The 18,575-nt window shown below is 33.7% G+C and overlaps 2 protein-coding genes and 1 long non-coding RNA gene across 3 annotated transcripts in view; 2 read left to right on the forward strand and 1 right to left on the reverse strand.

Moving 5' to 3' along the window:
• Positions 1-18,575, forward strand: part of LOC129750601 (electron transfer flavoprotein beta subunit lysine methyltransferase-like) — a 324,916-nt gene that overhangs the window by 10,236 nt on the left and 296,105 nt on the right. The window lies entirely within an intron of this gene.
• On the forward strand, positions 1,083-4,235 carry LOC129751991 (uncharacterized). The gene is made up of 7 exons (XM_055747784.1): positions 1,083-1,258; positions 1,380-1,543; positions 1,663-1,748; positions 1,808-1,987; positions 2,044-2,250; positions 2,308-3,326; positions 4,184-4,235. The coding sequence occupies exons 3-7, from the start codon at positions 1,674-1,676 to the stop codon at positions 4,233-4,235; spliced, it is 1,533 nt and encodes a 510-aa protein (XP_055603759.1). The 5' UTR covers positions 1,083-1,258; positions 1,380-1,543; positions 1,663-1,673.
• LOC129750606 (uncharacterized) lies at positions 4,509-5,976 on the reverse strand. Its single transcript, XR_008738429.1, has 4 exons — positions 5,928-5,976; positions 5,417-5,857; positions 4,764-5,336; positions 4,509-4,696 (listed from the first exon to the last, which is right to left on the reverse strand). It is a non-coding gene; the product is annotated as an uncharacterized LOC129750606 (long non-coding RNA).

The following is an 18,575-nucleotide window of genomic DNA, read 5'->3' on the forward strand; positions in this document are numbered from 1 at the left end:
TTTGACTATAACTCCTGAGGGTGATGTGATAGGACTTTGGCATATTCAACAAACTTATGTATTTTGATCAGATAAACAACTTTGTCGAAGACACCAAAGCCCTAAAATGAAAAACAAAAAAGTTAGCATTTTTATCTCGCTATCGGTGGACCCCTCGGCAAAAATTTTTATATTAGAATATGCTCCATGTAAAACTGAACAATGTTGCTGAAGACATTAGATGTCTATCTCTTCATTCCTAGGCGCTATTAATTTCGTACAGCTAGATTGATGTTCTGCACCACTGTGCAATTGAAATATAGTAAAAATAATACCTGGCTTTGCAGAGCTTCGGAGTTAAGCTTTTCCGCTGCCTTTGATAATTCTTTGGACAAAGCTTGAGCTGTTTCTGAAAAAAAAAACAAAGAAAAAAACATATTTATACTATTTAAACTAAAATTTAAAACATGTCTTACGCTTTTTAGTAGATTTTTGTATCTGGCTTTGCAGAGCTTCGGAGTTAAGCTTTTCCGACAAAGCTTGGGCTGTTTCTGAAAAAAAACAAAGAAAAAAACATATTTATACTATTTCAACAAAAATTTAAAACAGGTCTTACGCTTTTTAGTAGATTTCTTTCCTGCATTTTAGGTGGCATTTTAAAGTCAGAATCTGAATATGACGCCGATCGCTGCAGAATTTCCGTTAATGATTGACGGTAAAAATTTTCAAAACACGCTATTTTACAAAAAGCCTTTACCATCGAAAAATAACCATATACTCTTCTTTCATAGTTCAGTTAAAAAATGGGTGATTCTAAAAACTCAAAAAAAGGACTAAAATACAAAAATAGTTTGTTTTACTGAAATCTTGTTTTTTAAAACTTGAAAATTTATAATTTTCAACTGAACCATGCATTTGGCGCGTGTTTGTGCCATAGAAAGAACAAAACTGGGTAAATACTCGATATTTCTGGGTTATTAAATTACCCATCATAGCAGTTGTGCTCTGCAGCAAAAGAGTTTTGAAAATCCTTAAATGGCTACTAAAAGACAAGCAAGGAGCGAATTCACAATGTCTTGGTTTGTTTGAAATATCAGTAGTTTAATATTTTCGAAAAACAAAGGTTCTAAAATTCTTTTTTAAGTGGTGTACACAAACGTTCGATTCTTCCGAAGTCTTCCAAAACAGCTAGACGTCATACGGAACACATCGATTGTGCTCTCAGGAGGAATAGACTATGAACGCTGGCACAGTTTTGCAATTGTAATTCTCTGTGATTGTAAGTACTTCCGAAAATCTATATCTTGTGTTGACAAAATGTCTCTAGGAGACTTCCTCACCCTAAGTACCTTCTTCGGATTTTTTATACAAAACTTTTTTATTCCTATTTGAAAATATAGTTGTGCAAGAAACACTTGAAGTTCAAACCATCGCTGCATTGCTTTTCCCTGCTTTTTGACCAAAGTTTTCGTCCGGTCCTTCATCTTCTGAAACAGCTAGATGTCACACATCGATTGTGCACTCAGGAGGAATTGGCTTTGAACACTGACACAGTTTTGCAATTGTAAGTACTTCCGGAAAACTTAATCTGAGTGTTGACAAAATGTCACTTAAAGACTTTCTCACCTCAATAGCCTTCTTTGGATTTTGCAGTAATACAAAACTTTTTTACTCCTATGTTAGGATGTTTTAAAATGAGTAAATCTCATCGATTAAGCTACATTTTCCATGAAAATGCTAATCGTTACGGTACCAGACGAATGCGTAGGGTAAGTATTCTAAATATTTAAAAAAAGAATTCTTGTCTTATACTATTACTCATCTGCAGAAACAAGCTTTCCTGAGGAATGATGCCGCCATACCTTCCACCAGTGATGATCCAACCATGCCGTCGGTGAGTAAGGATCCCACCAGGCCGTCCGCGAGAAAATATGCCGATGACGATTTGCTTTCACCACCTCCAGTGAAACTACGTTCCTTCTCGAATTATGCAACATTCCATTCACCGGTAAACTAATGTTAAATTTTTCGATACATGAAGTTTAAAATATTCCTTCTCAGCAGGTATTGGATTCATCTGACACATCGTCTGAAGAAGCGGATACCATCGATCTAGAATTCAGGACAAAAAAAGAAAAAAGTCATCCCTCTTTACGGTCTGGGTCCAAAGAGCAGATCAGCAGTGAGGGCTCTTCTTTTGAAGAACAAATGGATTGTCCTGACAAAGACGACGAATGTAACGAAACAGATATTAATTTTGATGAGGGAAAGGTACACACAACTAACGTTTAGCATACTTCGAATTTGCTGATAGCTTTCTACTTACAGGAAGATGATATGCAAGAGCCAATATGTGCTGGCCTCACTCTCAGTAAGGCAGAAACCATGATAATGCTTCTGCACATATTTCTGCGGCACACCGATATTATTAAGATGGTGAATTTGATCGTCGGCGTGAAAGCGCTTCCAGAAACGTACACGCAATTCAGTAAATATTTCACGCGGAATAATTACGTTCGACACTACGTTTGTGGCAAATGTGGACTTTATATTGGAGTTTTGAATGTTTCTTGTCCAAATTGCAAATACCATTCATCGTTTTTCTTTGTTATGTTCGATTATATATCGACCTTAACCGATATTTTAAAAAGAAATTGGACTTCGATACAGAAATACAAGTTTCAAGCGAGCGTCTCTAAAGACATAATTGACAAAATCAATGCCGGAATTTCTCATCTAAAAAATTTCTCTAATTCGATAACATTAGCCCTTAATACTGATGGAGTCAAAATATTTAACAGCAACGTAAAACGGTCCTTGTGGCCATTAATGTTAACTGTAAATGAACTGCCACCTAATTTGCGTTTCTTACGGAGAAATGTTTTGATCGCAGGGCTTTGGATAGGAATAGGAGAACCTAATCTTGAAGTGTTTTTAAAGCCTTTTTCCGAGAAACTTAAATCACTCCATAATAATGGATTACAGATAGATAACTATCAAATTGATTCAATCAAAATCACTTTATGTTGTGTGGATACCAAAGCCCGGAACAAGATTCAGGCCATCAAACAATTCAATGGCTATTGTGGTTGCAGTTTTTGCTTGCATCCGGGTGACCTAAGAGGAAGACAAGTAAGATATGGATACAAGGAAAATGTTCCCAAGCGTGATTTGAGGGATACGTTGAAAACCATGGCAATAACTAACGCAACAGGGAATATAATTATTGGGGTCAAGGGCATATCACCGTTAATAATGATACCAGAATTCGATCTTATTCGTGACTGCCCAGTTGACTATATGCATTGCGTATTACTAGGTGTGTGCCGTCAACTTTGTAGAATATGGTTTGAAACTTCATCAAGTAAAGCCTATATAAAGAGTAGTATACAAAAAATTGATGATATTTTAGTTTCAATCCCTCCATATTATGAATCATCGCGAAGGCCTAAAAAAATTTCGGATCGTTATACTTGGAAAGCTAACGAATGGCTCAATTGGCTTTTGTATTACGGCTATGCCTGTCTTAAACCATTTCTTCCAGTGCAATATTTTGATCATTTTGAACTTCTTTCAATGTCCATCGCAGAGCTATTGAAAAACAAAATTTCTAAAAAAACGTTAGATCATTGCGCAAAGCAGTTAAATCTTTTTGTACATCGTTTTGAAAATTTATATGGCATCGATGAAATGACCTATAACGTACATTTGTTAACTCATTTAATTGATTGTGCTCGAGATCATCCTCTTTGGGCTTTTTCTCTTTTTATTTTTGAAGATATGAATGGAATGTTGAAAAAATATGTTAAAGGACCAAATGAACCCCTCGTGCAAATAGCAAATCGTTGTGCGTTAGCATCAGCGCGCTATAGACTGGAAAACAAAGTACCGCATAAACAAGTCTCAGAGTTTTGCTCCAGATTAAATACAGTTTTTTTCCTTAATACCAAAATAAGCGATCAAACTACTGATTTAAATATTAACTTAAAAGATAGCACACGACAAGAAAAACAGTATAAGAAAGTTGTTCGATTGAAGCACAATGAATATTTGTACAAACCCTTTCAAGAACAAAAAAACAGACAAATTCACAATGACTGCTACTTCTCTTACTCTGAAGGAACTAATTTAGTCTATGGAGAAATCAAGACAATTTTGACAGATAATGAAAATGAATTTATTTTGTATTCCCCTTTAAAAACAGTTATCATCAATACAAATGTCAACCAAATAATGTCAGAGCAGGATTCTATTGAAATGGTACAAGTTAATTCCTCTATGGTAAAACACTTGAAAATTAATAACGGAGAAGGGAACTACTTAATTAAACTGCAACATAAATTACACGTAGATTAAATAAAATGTATTTCAATTTGTCTTTCAAATAAATTGTTAGACTCACTATGTAATAAATTGTTGTATAATAATCAATATGTACAATTTTTCGTCTTTTAAAATGACTTCGTTAAAAAAAATTAACAATACCTCTTGCTTGATTCAATCACACATGAAAACTGTGCAGGTAACTAACATAAGACGGTTTGAAAATCGTTGTAAAGATTCAACTACATTTAAAAGCAGCATATTTTTCAAGAATTGGTTTCTTGCATCATAGCGAATATCATCACCAGATGTTGCATCATCATCGTCATAGTTGTAAGCGTGTTTTTCAGTGCAATCCGTGTGAATATCAGCCGGCAGAGACGAAAATTCCATCCTATGGTTCAAGAAAATAAAATACATTATTATATAATTATTAATGAAGTTTTTTTTTAAATTTTTACCTTTAAAAAATTAAAGATATTTGACTTTTCATCAAAAAATCATTTTCCAGTCGACCCTGCTCATCGACATTGCCAAACAAGAAACCGGCCAAATGAAGTTCTCCGTCTCAATTGTCACAGATTAGCCAACGAATCATACAAATTCCGACAAACGATTCATTGCTAGCCCCAGCTCCGTTAACCAGAGCCGTTTTGCACATAAATCCTACAAGCTTTTTCATCCCATCCTATCCAAAACGATTATTAACCATTGCTTGCATACCAAAGCCACAAGCGTCCGGCTTCCATTCCTTCAAATCCAACATAAAACATATGTGCTGTTGCATCCACACCGATAGTACTGAACCGCTTTCTTCAAATGGCTCATATTGAGATGGCTTCTACAATTTTTGTTATTCAATATTTTCTGGATCGAGACCGCCTGCATTTCGTCATAACGCCAATCATCAGTATAGTAACTCCAACAAATCCAGACCCATGTGACTGCAGTCATGTCCTCATCCGTTAACAATCAGCTAAACTTGATCCAAATTTTGTACAGAACCGCCGAACAGTAAGGTATTCGTTAACAATCTGTAGAATAAAATAAGTTTTAATCTTTTTAACAGAATCAAAATAAAGTGTAGTGAATCTGGAAAATGTCCCGAAGTTACCTCTCGCTGGTACCATCATCCTAAAGTTGTAAAAAGGTATCGACCCAAAAAGCTTTGTCAGACGAGGGAACAATTCTAAAATCCTTATAAAAGCAGCATCCTGTTGGTCATTGTCGATGATATCGAGTTCAGTTCCAGCTGCTGGGAATCAACACACAGCAGCATCTTTTTCAGGCTTTCCTGTACCGGTTTTCCGTTTCTGACTTTCGGCAAATTGATCCTATCCGGACTCACACGGTTCTGAAGCATTGATCCCTCGGTCCGTTGACGACTATACGGCCACTGAAGCCGTGCCTGCAAGTGCAATGCTTTCTGTTTCTCATTGAACCGTGCAGCCGCAGAATTTCGTCCGGCCGTTTCCACTGCAGCACTTCCGCCTGACCGCCTCTATCTACCATGCTGCTGCTGCGGTGCTCATTCGAGATGGATCTGCTGGACGAGCTGTATGGATAGATTCGGAAAAACAAATGAACAAACGGAAATGTTTTTCATGAAAATTTTGATACGGTACCTTTTCCGCCAGCTAGCGATGAACATTGGAATTTTAGGTGTGTTTAGACCTGGGAAAAGAAATTTCCACAAAATTCAAATCAATTCATGGTATAATATAGGATTGAAACTTACATTTAAAATGATGATTTAAACGAAAAATGGGAATTTCCGCACACTTCAAACACAGATTTTTTTTTCGTTTCTTCTTCGTGTTTTTTTTTGTTTGGTTTTTAACAGCAAAGACACACCACACTCAGATGCATAATGAGTTTTATTTTAAGGATTATTACCCGTATCTTTTAATAATATTTTTTTATCATTTCAAGCGAAGACACATGAAAAATGTAAAAGTAAGTTCGAAATAGGAAGATTTCAGAACGATTACTAGAATAGTTACTATTACTGTAATCAGAACATAATAATACTAATGATTCAGTGCAGGGCCGTAGGAAGAACCGGCTCATGGGGGGGGTTTTGATGACAATTTTTTGCCATAACATTTTTATTTGAACAATGTTCACACAAGTGGAAAAAATGTATAAGAACTAAGTTCAAAGTATTCAAGTAAAAGTTGTTTTGCATTCAAAGTAACTTATTTTATAAATAAGTCCTAGGAGATATGGGGATTTTTGATATAGTTGAGTTGGTAAATCAGTTGCCTTCTGTGGTGATGTCCGTGAGTTTGGGCCCAAGAGTAAACATCGAACACAGTTGTTCCAGATAGTTTTTCAATTATTGGTGTGCCTACTGCAACGTTGAAAAAAGTCGAAAGTTGAACAATGATGTGGAAACGACTATAATCGAAACATAAAAAAAAGGATTTCGAACGCTTTATTTAGAAAAAAAAATCTTTTTTACTCACTGACATTAGGAAGCTATTTTTTTTGAACCAGAAGCATAACTATTTTAAGCATGGGTGAAAATGTATTAAATATTCAGAAATAAAAGTCAAAAATAAGGTTTACTGTTCAAATAAGGTTTATTCTCAACTCTTGTAAACCGAATAAAGTTTAAGATTTAGATAGAACGTTTGATTTTGAAGAATTTGCAATTTAAGTAAAAAAAAAAGTGAAATGAAAATTCCAGCTTAAGTTTTACTTGATGATAAAAAACAAGTTATAAAATTATCAATTATTATTTTTTCACAATTTCAATCCTGTGAATAATGTTTTCAAAATTTTAATCTAGATTATGCAAAAAAAACAAATTATTTGAAATGAATCCAGATCTTATTTTTTATATGTGATTTTCACCAGGTTTCTAAACTGACTTTGATTGAATTCAAAATTTTTATTTTGAATCAAGAATCAAAGTTATGAAACTACGATCTCGTTCAGTTTGAATCCTTAATATAATTTAATTATTGATATTTTAAAATTTAATATAAAACTTAAATTTGATCATAACCCGGATTTTAGTTCCAAGTCTTAATTCTGCATTTTGAACTCAAATTCAGCACCTTGATTTAAATTCCAGATAAGAAATTGTTTAAATTTTAAACCAAAAACGAAATTTGTATCAGAACTCTTAACCAGAAATATATTATTTGATTCTGAATTTATGGTTTTTATATGATTTTTGATGATTCTATACCAATGATGATCCAAACCGGAAACGAAGAACAATAAACTGAATACTTATTAGATATTTTTCCGCAAGTATCTGGGTTGGGCAAATCCGGGCAATTTTGTCCTAAAATCTTGTGAAATTAGGGCATATTGTTTTAAAATTTCCCCAAAATCCGGCCAAAATTACACGTGGCAAATTGTTTTTATTTAATCGAAACATATTATCCGATTCAGAATCCGATTTACGATTGCCAAAAAATCGTGTATGTTTATTTTGACAAAATTGGTTTAAAAAACACTATTTGGACGCAAAATACATAATTCTAATAACTCAACTGAAATTTTCGTTTCATTCTGCAAATAGAGTGAAAAAATCTGGTCCAAATCCAGACAATCTGGTAAGCTAAGTCTAACTTCATTGGGATTCAATATTTGGGACTCAATTAAGTCAACAAGTGAGAAATTTTTTGAAAAACTGTTGTGAAATTGTGGTGTTGGAATGAGATTTCCAGGTTTTGGAGTCGAGATTGTTGCACTATTGCTACTGTTGAATGATTTTAGTTGTTCATCAAAATTTGATGAGAAATTTCAAATTTTATGTTTAGCAAAAAAATTTCACTTGGTATTTTTGGACCTTCATGGGGGGGGGGGGTTTAACCCCCAAAACCCCCCCCCCCGTTCCTACGGCCATGATTCAGTGTATGATACTGCTCCATGCGGGACGCAAACTAAGTCCAATTATGGACGAACGTTGTTGAATGGCTCTGAACTATAACAAAATCAATTTGATAAATGTCCATATAGGGTAACGGACTTATTTTGGACCACCTTATCAATCAATTCTAGAGTTATTTTTGATTACGTCGTATGAACCAATATCAACAAAATTGAGTTAAACATGACAAACGATTCACAAACATGTATTCTATGTTGGGTAAAAAGTTGCTTTCATTTCATGAATGAATAAATTTTACAGATTGATTTCTTTTTCTTCTTGTTTCGATTATAGTCGTTTTACCATCTTTATGGCATTCGCGACTTATATCAACGTTACAGTTGGCGGACAGTTATTGAAAAACTAATCCGGTACAACTGTGTTCCATGTTTACTCTTGGGCTCGAACTCACGGACATCGGCTCGGGAGGCAACTGGCTTGCCAACTGAGCTAACAGATTGATTTGAATTTAGGACGTATGATGACTTTCTCATTTTTGAGTGCATTTTGGTTTTATCGACTTTTTGCACTGCACTGGATTGGCGTGCAAACCAAAGGTCGCAAAATAACTGTTCGGCGGATTGGTTTTTGCGACATAATGCATTTTCGACAAAAATGCTTCGGGAGTGTTGTTAAGTTTAAAAATTTTAACAGAAACTGTTGATAAGAGTGATTGAAGCATCACATTAATACAAACTTCTGCAATTTGCTGCGAGGTAAGTATAATAGCATATATTTTATGAATGGACTGATTTTCTGTATCATAATTTTTCCTCCACAGTGACCGCTACCAAAACTAAAAGCGTTTTATAGAAACCGAGATTCAGTAGAGCGCATATCACCTGTAAAAACCCAGTCAAAGCAGATTGGATTCAAACGTATGTAAGTCCGCTTTTATTATGCTCTATTTTGAGGTTCTTGGTCCAAAAAAAAATCCTCCAAAACACATGCTAAAAACCGCACCATCCTTCAGACGTTCAGTCAATGTAAGTTTAAAAAAGTATTTGAAGCTATTAGTAAGAGTTAGCGAAGTTTGAGACAGTATAAATCAAGTTTTGAGATAAAATTTCCCAGTATGCAAAACGACGTTTGAGCCAATCACACAATGTCAAAGGTCGTAAGTGCATGTTTACTCGAAAAACTAAATTTATGCCTGAATCGAGTGCACTAGCTTTATTCTCATCTATTTCCGCTTCGCATACCGCTTTTTAAAGACAACTCTGAGTGATATTCAAAATTGTAGAATAAAAAACGGATTACAAAACTTCAACAGCGATTTTCTCGAAACTTGTCAGGTGGCTCATACGACCTAATAAAAAAAACGCTACAATTCATCATGAATTTATTTAACAAATATGGTTAGAGTCCGTGCACTTAATATATTGCACTAAACTTCGTCATGGTTAGTTGCTTAATAAAGCTAAGTTTATTAAAAAAAAATGGGACACTTTTTTTTCGGTGATACCTAAGTTTCTAGTGATCGGACATGCCAAATTTTATAGCATTCTGTCAATTTTTTCATAATTTAAAACAAACGCAAGAGACGAACCAACAAAGTTGAAAATCTCTATAATAAAGACAAAAAAAAAAAAAATAAAAAAAAAAATAAAAAAAAAAATAAAAAAAATAAAAAAAATAAAATAAAATAAAATAAAAAAAAAACGCATTTCCAAGATGCCAGAGAAGACAAAAATAATTGTGCACAGTTTCTTTCAAAATCCATCATTATAAAATCGAAATCTGATAAAATCGTTGTTTATACCGATAATTTCTGTTCGTTAGTGGTGTAAAAACTACGATTGAAGATCATAAGTGAAATCAAAACATATTCAAGAATTTTAAGTAATGGATAAGCGAAAAACTAAGTGTAGATCCTTGAAATGTTCAGCTAATTTTTCTCTGAGAGGCTTGAAGTTTTACCCACCAATCAGCCATCTAAACTAAACCTCAAACAACACATTTTTGCTAGTTCTAGAGCTTAAAGTTGTTAAACCGGTGTGAAGCCAATGCGACAGATGAGTTTTGACGGGCGACAAAACTTGTGAAAAAAAAACATATTTCTACAAATTACGGCGGCAGAATCCTGCAATATATCTACTTGTTTCAAGGTCCCTAGGAGAATCTTGTTATTTTTGCTGATTGTTTTGTAAAAAATCTCATGGTTTGGCAGGACTCAGCTCCTGTGCTTAAAAAATAAAAATTCGAAACGAAAATTTTGGTGTACAGTGTTTTAAAAGCTCAAAAAGAGTAGTCTTGTCTTATAACTTCGTTACCTACGATCTCAACTAATCGATTTTACTTTTTAAATGAATCTTATGCTGATTCTAATAGGTTCATCCTTCGCAGAAGGACGTTAGCAGTTTGTTGCTATTTAAAATCCAAAAAATATAAGTCTCGTGGAATCACAACATTGAACACTAAGATTAAAAAAATCGTACTTCTTTGTGGTGTTTAGTGAAAATTCCGAAATTCTATTCCTAAGCACGACCTTTTAAAGATTGGGTACGCCTTTATGGCACCTGCGACGGTACTTGCGTAAATATTGGTTTTAGGTATGACAGTTTTAGCACACTATTCTATTTTAGAATCGACTTAAACACGCTTTTCCCATCAGTGTGAAAGCAAATTCAAAACAGATACACTTTCTGCGAATAAAACCCCCTTTTTATTAGAATTGCATAAGTATGAGTTTCATTAAATCGTACATCTTAAAAATCATTCTACGAATATTCTTTTTGACAGAACCGTCATTTAAATTATTCTACCAGGATTTCATTAACGCAAAAAGCCCAGAGAAGAAAACAGCGAGACGAAAAAAGGTTCATTGAAACAAAAAAAAAAAACAGATTTATTTCAAAAATTTACTCATTCTAAGGTGCTGATTCCAAATATTCATTCAGTTTACCAACTCTTGTTTTCGGAATACCTTTTGAAAATAGGTGAATATCATTAAAAAAAAATGTGCAATTGTTTGGCAAAGCTACATATGTATATAACATTATCAATATTTTGAAAATTAAGTATTTAACTCAATGATTAACCTTCCCGAAGACCCTTAACAATTTTGACTTCTGAGAAAAAAGTTATCAGAGTTTTCTTTTTCTTATTTTTCAAAATCTACGAAAACACGATTTTAATCGGTCAATTATGAGTACTCGAACGGACTTAAAAGGTTGCCAAACATCAAATATAATAATAGTAGGAATATTCCTCACTCCCCAGAAACTTGAAGGACACATGAAACGCGCCTCCACGTGAGGAAAGTTCTTACAAACATGAAGAAATGCTATCGAGAAAACCTAAGTTGCCTTAGACTAAATTTCGAAAGCTTCTGGCGAAAACTGTTAAGCTCATTATCACCAAAACTTTGTGTCCCGATCTGACAATTATACTAAACACAACACAAGTATATCTACTATTTTTTTCATAATATCTTTCATGATAAGTAAGTTGACTTCGTTAATAATTTTTATACTCAAAATATGATTTTGATTTATCGGTTCAACATGGTTTGGAGTTTTCAAAAAATCAGATGTGCCTAAATGAAAAGTATTAAAAAGAGCTAATTCTACACGAAGAATTTGTTCCTTCACCAATTTATTCATTTTTAGAGAAATGCTGATTTCCATTTACCAAACGTGCTCCAGATAATAATAATAATGATGATGTGGTCATCAATAAATCTCAAATCATATTGTAGAGTACATTTTAAGATCAATTTACTCAATAAATTGTTGCCTTCTTATAATTTCTTTTATGAAATATTCAGTATTTTCCAAAAAGTGAAATTTCCATCAATGATTGTTCCAATTCAAATCACATTAGAATCGCAAATTGTAGATTTATTAGCATACTCCGTCAGTCGGGACCTTTTTTCCTTTCGGCAAAAAACAACACAAATTGAGAACCATAGCAACATACTTTGCTACACGAAGAAAAATTGGAGTAGGCTGAAAATCCTATGTTGAAAATAAAACATAAACAAAATTTTCTGCGTGGTGATAGAAATGCAAGTTCAAACACAAACTTTTGTAGTTAAGACGCGAACCCACGGTTGATGGAAAGAATGTTCAGAGTTTCCTCAGTACCTCAATGCTTGAAATTTCCTTCTAGTAAGAACTTTCTCCAGAAGGTGTTGATGATATACATGTCCTTGCTGAATTACATGAAGCATGCTGAGAGTTACCAATGTTGATTATAATATGTTTGCAAACATGCTACTTTTACGAATTCTTAAGTCAATTTTCATGCTTATCAGTTGTTTGCAATGCCGACAGCTTTTTTTGGTCAATGTTTAAATAAAAAAAAAACCGTGAAGTTTTTTCATGACATTTATATTTTTCATGTAGATTAAATTTTGAACGACTTATGACATAAATAGGCTATTTGGACTTTGAACTCAAGAAACGCTGATTAGGCTCACAAATTCATTGAGGTCAAAAGCTTCAAATATACTAAGAAAAGTGTGACATTCATTTTTTTATACTTGATATGGTTTTTATTTACATCTTTTCTCAGTTTATGTTATTCAAAAAGAAAAAAATATCACATCCAATGTTACCCAAACATGCGTGAAAATAATCATTATTTGCTAAAATTTTCTCTCCGTGAACCTCAAACGTCAAAATCGGTTGGTTTTATTTTTTTAAATCCTGTTCCAAATTTGCATGAATTTGGAACGAAGGTCTAAAACGGTTCGGAATTTTCGAAATCGATAACTGTGCTTAAACAACAATTTACGCCACCGGTGCCAGACAGACTGTTAGCGTGGCTTCAAAACCGTGTTTTCCATACACCACCGATGAAACTGCTCTTATACATTCGCACATAAACTACTTTATTTTGATTTGAGGGAGAGTCTCATTGTCACATCTCCAGAAGCTTCGAACGCTTCAGAAAAGATGTTTGAAAAAACATTTTTAGGCTCCTGTTACTGTTTCCTACACAACAGCTTTACTCTTGCAAATGCATAACATTCTTCCAATAACAGAACTCTGTGATTAGCAGACAACTATATATCTTTATGATAATTTACACTCTTTTGCTTACATTCAAAACCTTAATTTTACAACGAGATTGCTTACTCACAACACTCGTCAATCTGATTACTTGCAACGAAGTCGATCTACTACATTTTAGGACAAAAAAATCGCTAATTGGACCAACTAAATATAACAACCTACCTCTAGAAATAAAAATCACATACACCGCTCCATGTTAAAAACCTAAGTAATACAGTTTTTGAAAGAAAAAATAAACCGTTAACACAGTCGAATTAATCTCACCTAGTATTTTATAACATTTTGTACATTTTTAGCGTTATTAATGTAAATTCTTAGTATTATAAGTTTCTAAGTTTTATTATGTAACTTCGTATCTTATTTATTAGGCGAAAAATTATGAGCTGTTGATAAGGGTTTTTTTTGCATTGAAAAACAATCCATTCAAATGACATCACTTCTGGCGCCGGCCGAGATTAAATATTTCTGAAAGTAAAACAAGAAAATTTGCGCTTATGTCTGCTTAATGTCAATGTTAGGCAATGTAATTACATCACTTGAACCGGTAGAAAATTTCCATTCTTTTGCATATAGCTTCATTGCAATTACCTTGCGTTATCATACTCACAAATCTAGAGCAAAGTCTCCAAAATATCACAAGTTACGTCAACTTTCCAACTCACTTTCCAAAAAAAAAATTATTGTGTCTAGAACAGGTTTGGCGATTGATTCATTAAAAAGTCCAGTTTTTATACCACTTTTTTACATTTTTTGTGGCTATGATCTAAAAAAATTTTTGAAAAAAATATTTCCATTCAAGCGCTATTTGTTGCACATATCTAACTTCAGCTTTTTCAAGCACTACGTGAATTTTTTTCGAGCACTTAATATTCTAATAAAAAAATACGTGCAATAGTCATGAAGCAATATTTGCGAAACCCCGTTTTAATAGGAGTTATACCTAGTCAATTGAGGTTCATAAAATATAATTTGACCCCCTCTGATATTACTATAAGGTACTAAAAAACTGAATTTAGAAAAAAATCTGATTCAAAATTAAGGCAATAAAATTAGTATCTGCAATTAACTGATGACACTAGCTCTTTTCCAATATCACGGGACAATCAAACAAAAATAGGGGGTGGTAGCTTATCTCGAGAGATGGTTCATCGCACTTACCTCTTTTACCGGGTAAAAATGATGCAACATTTTCAATGGACATTTTTGGGAGGTGTGCTCAGCTTACGGGTAGGTACTCCCCCGAAAATTTGATAAATGTGAACGACGAAAGGCATTCTGCATGCATGGACCCACAACAAGCAGCTCCTGTTGCCATGTGATGAAATTATCGATGAAGATTACTGATATGCCGCGTGCGAATAAAAATAAAAAACAGAAGGAAAGCCACCTGTGCGGTGTCAATTTGCGAAAGTTTAATGACTCAATCGCGGCAATCGATCGTTCAATTAACCTACTTTTGAGTTATATGAAGTGTATTGGTTATGTTTAGATGTCGCGATAAGTTTGTAACAAGATTCGTTAAGTTGAAGATTCTGATTTATTAAAAGTATTGAATGATTCAGAATCTTAAAAATTAAGAAAATTAATGCCCGCATAATTTGAAAAGATCAGACCACATTTTGAAGGATTTCCAACAGCAATACAAAAGTTAAAAATATAGATCCACAATCTGAATACATACCTACACCGAAATTAGGCTTCAACTGGTTCAAACTTGTATTTTATCGATTACCAATTATCACTTTGCTTATACGTCTGTGGAAATAAATTATCGAATATTTCGAGAAAGATTTGACCGGCCTAATTCTGGACGTCCATATCGTCGACATCTAGTGAACATTTCAAATGGAAAACTTTTCGACACGTTTTCAAATAATTTAATTTGGTAATTAGGTCATTATTAACGCACGCAATTTTGTTTAGACCAGCAGTCGGTGTAAGATATTCGTTTAAACGTGCGATAGAAAGTGCAAAATCTTATTTTATTATTTTTCGAAAAAGTTGTTTTCGGAAAACACTGCTCTTACCAATTTTCAAATTCCTAATTCCCAATGCACAATGGGCAAAAAAGTGTATAAACCGCGAAAAAATTCAACATGTTCCCTCTAACCTAAGAAAAAAAATGCACACAATATTGGGTTCAAAATGTTCAGGCCTGGACATGTGTTTGAGACCACTATATTTTTTTTCAATCTAAAATATTAGAGCTAAGCCGGAGCATAATAATTGTTGCCAAAAACTTAGTTGAACTATTTCATACAAATGCCTTTTTAAAGGTAAGTGTTGCCTTTTTTTCAGAATCTCTTTCAGGAAAAATGTTTAGTCTTTTTAAATCATTAGAATACTGACTTTACAAATTATTTATTTAAGGTAACATGTAAACTAATATCTGCAATTTTCAAGCTGACAATAACAGTATTTTTTTGTTTGGACTCAATCGATTTTTCCAACGTTTTCTTTCAAAAACAAATATACTCAGCAGATTGGACAATGTTGATACTTACATTCAGGGGAGAAAATTATAAACATTTCTCAATATTTTTTGGCCTCAAAAACAAATCAAATTTTACCTTCATGCAATGGTCCTCCCACTATTCTTATGTTCTGTTTTTCTTCAAACTTAACCTCTTGATTGAGTTTTTAGCCGTTTTTTCTATACAGGCTTTTTCATAGAAAATGTCCGTTTTTTTTAAATATCCAAAAATTATCATAGAACGACCATAAAAATAAAACTAAAACTATACCTATACAAAGGAACAACAGTTGAACCATATAAAACAACCCAAAGTTACCCCGATGATCAAAGTTTCCTCAGTTTACTTTATTATTTGGCATAAATTTTCAAGCCAACCCACGGAATCACAGATTTGTTTTTGGTTTGAAAATTTTTGGCTCAGCGGCTCAGTGTATATGTTTCAGTGCCTTGAAATGCTCAAGAATAACTGAAAAAATGTGAATTTAACACTTAACCGATGTTCTAAAAGTTTGGTCTTTAACTTAAGCTTCCCAGAAATTTTTCTGAGCGTATCCAGGCCTGGCAGATTTGAGCATTTTTTTTATTAAAAATCTGGCAAAATCCGGACATTGGATTATAAATTTTCCACTCAAAAACTGGGAAATATCCGGGCAAATGTGAACAAAATCCGGTTTTTCTCATTTCAATTGAAAACAAGGAAAAATGAACTCATCAAAAAATTTTTTTTTCCAGTCGATATCAGCGGTGTTCAATACAAATTTGACATCTCCACTAAAATGTTTGCAAGTATATTTCGATGAAACAAGATAAAAAAAAATCCTACATTATGTTTAAAAAAAATAGTAATTTTGATTTGGATTTTGCAAAGATTCTGTAAAAATCTGGGTAAAATCCGGCCATTTTTCCTCGATATCTAGGCAATCAGGCCGGACCAGGCTTTTGATTTTTTTTTTTTTTTTGAGCAAGTCCGTTGTAAACCAGGCAATGTTGAATGCTTACCCTAGCTTCTATTTGACATCTCAAAAATGAAAAAAAAAAATTTGAATACAGTATAGTTGTTCCAGAAAAGTTGAGTTGCGCTGCGACCTCCGAGTAGAGCGGTTGGTTTTTTTTTTCTCTCCCGCGCGTGTCATTCTTTCGAATTGTAGAACGGACGCGTGAGGTGCCGAATTATTTGAAGTGGTGAAAGAACAACATAAAAGTTGAGAACGCGAGATGGATTAAGATCTCTTCGAAAAATGAAGCCGAAATTGCTGAAAATTACGAGGAAAGTGCGCAAATAAGCGACAGTTTTACGGTTTGAAAATGGCGTCTTAATTTGCACACAAATGGATTCATGGAAGGTTTTTGTTGTGTCTACTTCGCAATATTGGAAAATGGTGGTGCTTTATTAGCCTGTTATTTGCTGAGATTTAGTTAACCAGTGGTTCAAAATACGAATCCATTCGGGATTATTTTAAGGTGTACGTTCCTGATCGTAATGGTGGTATCGGCTGAATTATGATTTCAATCCGGGAGGCGGGATACGGTTCGTTTTTAATTTGCGTTTCAAAGCTTGCTTTGATGGAAATTGACACAAAATAATAGGACTGCGCGTGTGTTAGTGGGGGCATCAATCGCATGAATAAAATATATTCGAAGAAGAATTCATGTAGAAGAGTGGAAGAGCGAAAAAGTATTCATCCTACTAAAACCGCTGAGTCAGATGAATCTTCAGCGAATGGAAGTTCGCGAAACGACAAGAGGTTTATTTTCATGGCTTGTGTGAAGTGTGTGTTGGCTGATACAACTCAGAGTAAAACAAGCTGAAGTGCGAAGGCAAATCAGAATCAGAGGCTCCCCGCTATCAACAGAAGGTGCAGGGTACAGGTGCCGATAGTGTGAAAGTGTGGTAGGGTGTATCTTAAGAAAATTTTAATCTGTTTGTTTGTCACTGAATATAAAGAAGGCCAAGAAGATTTGACATCACGAAGCTGATCAAGTGTTGCGCGAGTCTGGTTTGTGAGTAGCCAGGCGTGGGTAAATTTTATTTTCGAATTTTATAACCATATATTTTAGATGGTTCAATCAGTTGCCAGCTGGCCAGGTATATACACGGATGCCGGAATACCTGTGGTAAATGTATAACATTCAAGATGTTACACATTTTCAACTGGTTGCGCACCTGATTGATTCCTTCTACCAAAATATACAAACAGAAACACGTAATACAGACCCCGTTCGTTTTTGGCAACATTCGATTTTGGCAACATTCGATTTTGGCAACATCCGATTTTGGCACATGTGCCAAAATCGAACGATTTTTAGAAACAACATTACAATTAAGTTTTCGTTATAACAGGATCAATTTAAATGAGACAAATACCACTTATACGTTTTTGTGTTCTGAAATGATGATAAAATGCAACAATAAAAACAAAAGTTTTTTAAAAAATTTATTAAGTACTAAAAAATGGCAAAAACTTGAAAAATTCAAAAAGTTAAAAAACAAATTCAAACAAAAGACTGAAAATGACTAAAAACAACTAAAAAATGATGAAGAACGAAAAAACAGCAAATATGACAAATGAAAACAAACATTATAAACAAAACAAGATAAGTGCAAAATGCATCAAAAACATGATGAAAAAAAATCAAAAATTACTAGAAATGGTCGGAAATTGACTAAAAATAAAGTTTTTGATAATAATATTAGTTATTTTGTAAAAATAACTGATAAAAAAGTGGAGAAAAAAACCGTTCGATTTTGGCAACATTCGATTTTGGCAACACAAAATGTACGAGCGTGTTGCCAAAATCGAACGGGGTCTGTACATTCACCACATAACAGTTCATACGAAGCCATGGGGTCCGGGTATGATGTACGCTGCATTGGAGATTTTTCGAA

The sequence above is a fragment of the Uranotaenia lowii genome, chromosome 3, assembly GCF_029784155.1.
Source record: "Uranotaenia lowii strain MFRU-FL chromosome 3, ASM2978415v1, whole genome shotgun sequence".
Classification (NCBI taxonomy): domain Eukaryota; kingdom Metazoa; phylum Arthropoda; class Insecta; order Diptera; family Culicidae; genus Uranotaenia; species Uranotaenia lowii.